The sequence below is a fragment of the Octopus bimaculoides genome, chromosome 1 (assembly GCF_001194135.2).
Source record: "Octopus bimaculoides isolate UCB-OBI-ISO-001 chromosome 1, ASM119413v2, whole genome shotgun sequence".
Classification (NCBI taxonomy): Eukaryota; Metazoa; Mollusca; class Cephalopoda; order Octopoda; family Octopodidae; genus Octopus; species Octopus bimaculoides.
Genome location: NC_068981.1, coordinates 112835231 through 112844628, shown reverse-complemented (window position 1 = coordinate 112844628; position 9398 = coordinate 112835231). Strand labels below are relative to the sequence as shown.

General features: G+C 35.0%; 1 protein-coding gene across 3 annotated transcripts in view; it reads right to left on the bottom strand.

Annotated features, from left to right (window-relative positions):
• LOC106876453 (dynein beta chain, ciliary) overlaps window positions 1–9398 on the bottom strand; it is a 628322-nt gene that overhangs the window by 532275 nt on the left and 86649 nt on the right. For all 3 annotated transcript variants that reach the window (XM_052969374.1, XM_052969385.1, XM_052969379.1), the window contains exons 8-10: window positions 5777–6032; window positions 2836–3080; window positions 694–1026 (exon numbers count right to left, since the gene is read on the bottom strand). In XM_052969374.1, the coding sequence (XP_052825334.1) occupies window positions 694–1026; window positions 2836–3080; window positions 5777–6032 (834 nt within the window). The remainder of the gene's footprint in view (window positions 1–693; window positions 1027–2835; window positions 3081–5776; window positions 6033–9398) is intronic.

Sequence of the window (9398 nt, the reverse complement as noted above, 5' to 3'; positions counted from 1 at the left end):
CTGATCAAAAGTGTTCTAGTTGTGACTAACCCAACATTTTTTTTTTCCAGAATGTATATGGAAATATATAATTAATGTTCCCCTCATTTCTAATAACAATAAAATGTTATTTGAGGGCAATCTGGCCACTATTCCTAGCAAGTCAGCCACTATGAAGAGATTCCCTTTTTTGGATCAAACACTTACACTTTCTGATTTTCATATTTTTCATACTTTCATATAAGAAGAGAAAAAAACATTGGAATGGAATATATAAACAAATTAATTTTTAAAATCCTACTTGATTTTGAAGTTGTTTCTCTTAAGTGTCGAAATTGCTTCATGTACTGCTCAACAGATACGGCATTGGAGCGGCCATTTACAGAACTCCCATATAAATAGTGGTGGTTAAAATCTACAGATATATTCTATGGTACAGTATAGCATAGAAGCAATACACACTTAATGCATCAATAATTCATACTTTCAAATTTGAATACATTGTGTTGTACCTTTCTTTAGTAGTAAACATAATACTGTTTTAAAGTACCTTGATACCAAATGCTTGTTTCTGTGCTTTCCTAAAATGTCATAGCTTTTTTTTTAGTCAGCTGTTTGAAGACTAGAGAATAAGATATCAAAAGTTAATTACTCCCAATCTGTCACATAAAAGTTGAATAAAGCTAATGCAAGAAGTTATGACATTAATTTTACCTCATAATTATGTACATTATTATGCTTTGCAAGCCGTTGTATGCCTGATGCTTGTGAGTATATATCATCCATGAGTCCTTCAACAAGGTCCCAGAATCCATCTGGGTTTTGAATATTCAGTGACGGAGAAAACTGCATTTCGGGAATATTTAGCTCCAGTTTCACTTCAAATAGTGGATCAGTTGTTTCTAGAGGGTCTGTGTTATTCAGAAAAAAATTGAGACTTGTCCCAATGAGGGCAAAAAATCCCACAGCAACTTTCTGATCAACATAGTCAACATATGCTTTCCACTCAACTGAATCAGGATCTGCTTGAAAGTTTTCTATATTTTTCTGGAATAAATGCAAGAATAAATATATGCTATAAATACCATATATATTAAGATTACAAAGAGTACAATTGTTAAATACCATATTTTACTCAGTCTTGAAATGAGAAAATGAAGTGTATTATATATAAAAAAAAAACATTGCTTCTCTTTTCAAGATAAACAGATTATTTTAACTGTTTCTAGATAGTTTCCAAGATCTGGATTTATCAACATTCTATCCTGCCCTTTCCTACCATGAGACCTATGACATCTACTGCTTTACATGGTTCCACTGATAACAGTTGAGTCCCTTGAAAGGGAGATCAGTGGCTTTCTCTGCAAGGGTCTGGGGATTTTCCTGAAGACTCAATGGTGTGGCATTGTCTGGAGGCCAGTAATATCTTTCAGCTTCCATTCATTAGCATCTCTGAAGAATATATGGTAACTTTAAAAAAATTTCAAAGTTGTAAGGGCTCCAGGGATCAGAATATGTCATCAGTGGGTATATTCTCATGGGGAGTGGATATGAAGAGCAGAGAAAGCAATGCAATATGGCAGAAAAAGGCCTAGGGTGAAAGGAGTTGGTGAGCATCATGTCAACTGGCAGAGCAGACTTAGGATTCTTTCAAAAGACCTAGGTTAGTAAGGTTTAGAGCAAGTAGAAACAACTTTTTATCTGGTCTGAGCAAGCACAGACGAAGAAGAGTTGAGTAGGACAGGGAAGGTTCAGGTTGCATGGAGCATGGACAAGCTCGGAGCATAGGGATACTTGGTCAAACATTATGCAGATAGATTTCCATTATATGCAGTTCTTTGTCTAGGTTGCCTACAATATCTTACCAAGCCCAGCTAACCATTACATCTAAGGTAAGCATGAAACATCATCATGTCCATTTTGAAAGAAGATCCTTAGAACACTTCAATAGTTGCCAAAGAGCTCTTGGAAATGGCTGCTATCATCAACAACCTCATCAGCTGCTCAGGGCAATCACTAAGAATAATCAGTATAAATAAACACCACTACATCAAAAAGAAGTCAATTAGATTTGTCAAAACTAGAAAGAAACCAAATTCACAAACAAAAACAAGAACAGGCACACACTCTGATTGGCAGCTGGTTGTTGATCTGGGCAGGCAGCTGAAGTTACCACAACACTTAGTACCAACACTCTTGTCATACATGATCATCAGTTCTGAGGTAACAAAAATATTGATCACAATGGAACTTAGAGTGCCCTGGGGAAAGAGTATATTGAAGAAGCCAAGGAAAGGTAACATGAGAAGTATTGGGAATTGGAGAAGTGACAGGGTACTTGCTAGAAAACCCATTATGAACATGTACAGATAGGCTATAAAGACAGTGCAAGATGTACAGCCTGCAAAGTCCTCAACTGATTGAACTTTACATGGGTGGAAGCGAAAAGCATCATATTGTTCCATGTGAAGTTGCTAAAAAAAGCTATCAGATTACTTTGTATTAAGAAGAATGATATATGAATGTTGCTGCTAGAATGTAAGTCAATATGTGTCACCTTGATCACCTGAATGTGGGTGTCTGATGTTGAGAAACATGAAACCTTTGATACCTCCAGGTGACATCACTGACGATGTATCTCAGCTCATCTAGATGTTTTACAAAGTACATACCACTGGTACTTTATGTTTAAATAGTTAAGAGAACCCTCTTCTGTACAAATAAAGTGTATTTGTCATTCAAATAGGATTATTTCTCTCTCTCTCTCTCTCTCTCTCTCTCTCTCTCTCTCTCTCTCTCTCTCTCTCTTTCTTTCTCTCTCTCACACACACACACACGTTTTAATTTAGCTTTTACCTGTACAAGTTCATGAATTAGTTGCCCATTTTTAGTAATTTCTGCTGAGCGCTTTGCTAGACGATCTATTCTGTCATCCAAATTGAGCAAGAGTCCATTTTTCTCATCTTTACGTTCAAACAATGGTAGCTTATTCCATGTGGACATCAATACTTCAATTGTTTGTACATTTTCCTTTGACATTTTGAGGCTAATGTATAACTTATAAATTGTATTCTTTGTTTCTTCTATATACTCCCAGATACCTAATGAAATAGATCATGTTATCAAATAATCTCATTACATGGAAACAGCAAGCTATATCAAGCATAACACTTCAATGTAATAAGATACTGGTATTAAAAACACAATAATTGCAGAGATTTTTTTTAAAGTATGTTCCATGAGATGGACATACAAAATTAATCTTTAAGAAAAAGAAAAAACTGTAAATGAAATCTGCAAAAGGTGAGGCATTAAAGACATCAGCTGAGGTGTATCTTCCACTTATTACAAAATTTCTTATGTTACATGGACATTCTGCACTCAGTATGTGACTTTCTTCTATGAATGAACACTTTTGTTCATTCATATCAATATGTTAAACCAGTAAAATATGTGTGTAATGTAACAAGTTGGTTAAGATGTGAAAGAAGTGAATTACTCCTGTTTCACAAAAACGGAGATTCTCTGAAGCATCTCTGCAATAATGTTACTCAACAAATGCATAGCTCAGAGATCACAGCTCCTGTACTTTAGACATGTAATGAGAATGCTGCAGGAAAGAATCGCATGATGGATTCAAGCTGAACCAACCAGCAGGAGACCTAGGGGTAGATTTCAAGGATGAGATGAAATAAAATTATGTAGACAGTGAGGCAACAACAGTGGTGACAATAGTGGCAGCAATGATAACAATGACAATATCTAGTTTATATGTACTTTATTGATAGTGAAGTAGTGGAAGAATAGCAATTGTGAACCTAATTAATCACCACCTTTTGTTTCCTAGGTGGACATAACTATTCTGCAATAACTTTGCTAATATCATTTGGAAAGATAATGATTGTCTTACAATCTCCCATTTCCAACTTAGTTAAGAAAATATAAATTGTTTTCATAACAAGATATCAGGTTTACAGCCTGAGGAAACTTCCCTGGTGGTTCAATGCTATTTGACTTTTGTTGATAGTCATAATAGCCATGACAAAACTGGAGGGATAGGATTGTTCAATGCAGTTAATATGCATAACATATAGTGTATATGATCTGCATTAGTTGACAGAAAGAAAATATCATCTAAAAGAGTACTAATTCAGGGGGCTAGTTATAGTGTAGTTTAAAAGATATGACAAATAAAGTAAGATCACAGCTGTAACCTACACCAGTGTCGCATAACCAGCTCAAAAAGTACTCTTGGATTGTAGGGCGAGACCTATTGAGTCAAGTACATCAACATCAAAATGAAATCAAATTACAATCAAGTGGAAATTGTAGTTGTGGTCCCCATGCCGGTGGCACGTAAAAAGCACCATCTGAACATGGTCAGTGCCAGCCCCCTCGCCTCGACTGGCTACTGTGCTGGTGGCACATAAAAAGCACCATCCGAATGTGGACAACATCAGCACTGCCTTGACTGGCTCCCATGCTGGTGGCATGTAAAAAGCACCATCCTATCGTGGTCGATGACAGCCCCCTCTGGCCCATGCTAGTGGCACGTAAAAAGCATCCACTACACTCTCGGAGTGGTTGGTGTAAGGAAGGGCATCCAGCTATAGAAACATTGCCAGATAGGACTGGAGTCTAGTGCAGCCTCCTGGCTTTCCAGACCCCAGTCGAACCGTCCAACCCATGCCACCATGGAAAACGGACATTTGATGATGATGATGATGATGATGACGATGATGACAGGAGCAGAATTTAAGTCAGATATATGACATGTAGCTTCTGGCAAAGTGCAGCATATTGAACCATTGGCTATTTAAAGTATGTAGTTATTGACTACTATATCATAATTTCATTCCACTTGAACAATTTTGGTTACTCCAAGGAGACATATAATTGAATAATCCAGTTTAATTATCTAACAAGAGATATTACTCCTGTTTCACGAAAAAGGGGATTCTCTTTAGCATCTGTGCAATAATGTTACTCAATAAATGCATAGCTCAGAGATCACAGCCCCAGTACTTTAGACATGTAATGAGAATGTTGCAGGAAAGAATCACATGATGGATTCAAGCTGAACCAACCAACAGGAGACCTAGGGGTAAACCAAGAATGAGATGCCTGGATAATAACTATGGTCTCAGCTGGTCATACTTGGGAATCTAGCCAGAAAGTGTAATGATAGTTGCTACTGATAGGACTCTATAAATGAGGTAATTGAGGAATCAACTCTTATGATCTTCTCAAGAATAGAGGGCAGAGAAGATGAGCAGATATTCGAAAGGGCATTCAGTTGTGGAGATCTAACATTCCATCAACTCATGTTAAAGTTTACAAAATATCGTTCTACTTATGCAATGCAGAAAATACTGTTAAAACAGTAGCTATTTGTGTTTGTATGTTCATCACTTTTAATAGCAAAGAGATAAATACTGAATTACATATTAATTACTTTAGCTATGCCTCATTATCATCATCATTTAACGTGTTTTCGATGCTGGAATGGGTTGGCTAGTTTGACAGGTGCTGAGCAGCTAGAAAGCTGCACAGGCATCATTTGTCTATTTTGGCATGATTTCTATGGCTGGATGCCCTTCCTAACACCAACCACTTTTCTGTAATTAGATTATTCATACAGAGGGTACAAGGCCATAAAACTGTAAGGGGAGAGACATATCTAAGTAAAATTGTGTACAATTTGTATAAATAGTGTACAATTTCAATCTTCTAGTAATTTTCTAATTACAACCTACATAAAACAAAAACACATACAAAATATAAAACAAAAACAAACCTTCACTATTCCAGTTCATTTGCTTTTCAGCTTGATGAAGCTGCTCATCAATTATGCCAAGTTGGTTGACAATAAGAGGAAATTCCACAGTAAGGGCTGATGTACGAATATCATTGTACCAAAATACCGTTTGGTCAAGGTTTGTTACATACCGATAGAAATCATCTCTTCTGGCATATAATTCATTGCTGCTGTCAGGGATATTTGAAATACCTCTAATCTCCATGTATTTCACCTCTTTTAGGACAGCAGTAAGCTGAATATGTAAGAACACAATTAGATTAAAATTAGTAAAATGGCTTTTTTAACTTAGTTTTTGGAAGAAATTTTAAATGTATTGAAACAACATCATATTTTAAAATGAATATTAGAAATATCATGCTGCAAAATATTCAATACATACAATAATCCTATATACTGTAATAATGCAACATAATAATATCATACATAGCAATACACTATAAAGAGTAATATCATATATAACAACACTATTAATATCATATAAAACATTTATGTTACTGAATGAAGCTCCACATTATTTTACCATTTCTAATTCTATATTATCCAAATAAATATCTTTTTTTAAAATCTCAATATTCTTGATACTTCATGAAACCAAGAATATTAACTGTCAACACGTGAAAGATTGTTTGTTGCCATAAGTAAAATAGCCTCATAATCTTTATAAAACTAAAATTCAAAGTTCATTTTTGTTTGTGAATTCCATAGCAAAACTAGTACTTTGTTGTGATAAAATGTTTGACTTCTATACTTTCACACACAAGCCCTTTTTTGTAAAATAATTTCCAGTGTATTTCTGATCGGTGGAACCTTCAAAATAGAAAGATTTTTGCGCCTTATTACATCACAATGGAAAAGAAACATCTCTCCAACGATGAACAACAGACATTAAAAAATAGAACACTCAGATAGACATACAAAAAAGCAAAACCCAACAGAGACTGACATACAAAGACACCACATGCACACAGAGACATAATTATACCAGGTGGACAAACACACAATAAAAGCACACACAGATTTCTAATAGCAAACACACATATATAGATTTATATGTAAACATTCATCGATTTAAAACTATTTCAGTGAGAAACTGAACTAAAGGTAAATTAGTTTACAACTTATGAAATATATAATTAATGTCTTCTGCAATTTTAAGAGTTATGAATCAAGTCTCTTTGAAATGTTTGTCACAAAGGAATAGCTATCTCTATTCGTTTGTCACTCCTACTCTCTCTCCCTTTCTGTATACACATATTAGATAAATAGATAGAAAGAGATGCTATGTTATATATATATAAGAGGGCACCTTTCTATGCAAATCTTTACCACTTTAGTACAGAAAACTGTAAATATTACATAACTGTTCACATGGAACTTTTGCATACAATGATATTAAAAACAAAATGTTATCAAAATAATTGTAACTGGTCGTTGAAGATGTACTAGTCTTTCTTTGTCTTCTTATTGGAAATACATATATATGTACATACATACACACACATATATATATATTACTTTAGTGTAAATGGTTAGCATATGTGTTAATGGGTACATGTATTGTTTGAATTCTACAAACAGCTTTCACACTTTTTTCTATAACAAAGCTTTTAGAATGGATCTGGTTGATGCATATTAAAAGATCATTTTATGTTTGTGTGTATACACACATATAAACATGCACACAGAAATATAAAATTGAACATTCATGGCCTAGTGGTTAGGAGTGTTGCACTCATGATAGTGAGCTTGTGGCTTTGATTCTCAGACTGGCTGTGCATTGTGTTCTTGAGCCAAACACTTCATTTCATATTACACCAGTTCACCCTGCTGTAAATAGGTAACGCTGTGATGGAGTAGCCTTTCAGTCAGGTAGGAATGTTGGCCTGTTCACCTAGCCAGCAGGATGGCATTGATGTATAACATCTAATAGTTTGGTCGATACTGTGATACGATATATATAAATATATTAATACACAGAGACATGTATGTACCTAACCACATCTCCTGACCTCTTTTGACAAATATGTCCTTACTATATGGACTAGTATATATCTAATCTAGTGCATTGACAATTCTGTCTTTCCATCACAGCATAGTATATTATTCCTACTCAACCCATTATTCCTTACCATGGATTATCATCAAATATTCTCATTTGAACATGCCCAAAACTAAAGAGAGCAATAATAATAAAGCATTTATTGGTACCCTACCATCTCAGATTTATATCACAGAATATGACATTTGGAGAATTTTGTATCACTGTAAAGTAGCAGGATAAACAACATTCTTGGTTTTACCATTTGGTGTGAGTATAAAAAGATTGTTGCCATTTCCAACTCTGGAACAACCAACATAAATCTGACCATGGGAAAAACACTGCTGCATGAGAAGTCCAACAATTTTCAGTTGATTCTTGTTAATTGACATTGCAAAACTAACACTTACTAGAAACTGAAGTCTCTTGAATTCAAAGGGCATGTCTGCTGGAATCAGTGGACTTCTTGGAATAAACACATTTTCTCTTTCGTTGTCCAGTGAGGATTGTTGCTTCCAAAAGATGTGAGTGCATTTGCCTGACAATTAGTCTCGTTCTGTTGCACAGCTTTAGAGGATACAGATTTCTCAAAAGCATGGTTGGAACTATTTTCTTCAATGTCAGGATGATCCAAAGAGTTAAGAAACTCAGTAGGATAATTCACATACACATTAGGGTCCACAATAGTATCAACTGAAAAATATTATTTTTTCCTTGGTATTGATTGATTGCATAATTTTCCAATTGACAACCTGGACAGTTTCATTCTTTGGGTAAACAACCTTTTTGCAAGGAAAAAACTTCAAATCTGAAGAAGATGCAAAAACAACCTTGTGTAATTTCATCACCTCTTGCTCTCCAGAATTCTTTGCTGCCAGCATAAATAAGCTACCAGCATAAATAAGCTACTGATAAAACAGCAAAATTCTACAGTTTTGATCAAAATGCCACAGCCATTTGGAAAAATGATGTTTCCATTACTGTCTTGCTGAATGCTTCCATTTCCAAGATCCAGTAGCTGAGCTGCAAATCTTCCAGTATCCAATTCTCTGAATAAACTGACTCTGCTGAAAGTTCAATCTGGCCAGAAGTCCAATCAGGCCAAAAGTCTGACCAGTCCAATTTAGGCCAAAAGTTAAAGTTCTTCAATATTTCCTTCCAAGTGATTCAATTCACAAACTCCATGGAACTTCAAAACCCCACGAACAAGGAACCTTTCACTAACTTGGATCTAGTTTTAAATGAACTGTATTGAAAATATTTTTAAAATTTGTTATAGCATATAACAATTCCTCATCCAGACCTGATCCCGATGCTGAGTGTTCAAGAACCAAATGAAAGTCAGATTTTCAATCCCGGGATCATCCTGATTCCAAAAATATGTCTACATAGAGCAAATGTAGACTGAGATAGTGGGGTCCTGGATGGACAGACAGAATTTCATGTTTATTATCATGGATAAGTAGTGGATGTTCACAATCACACAGGTGCATACCCACATATGCAAGAAAAAGTAGTACATATATATATATATATATATATATATATATATATATATAT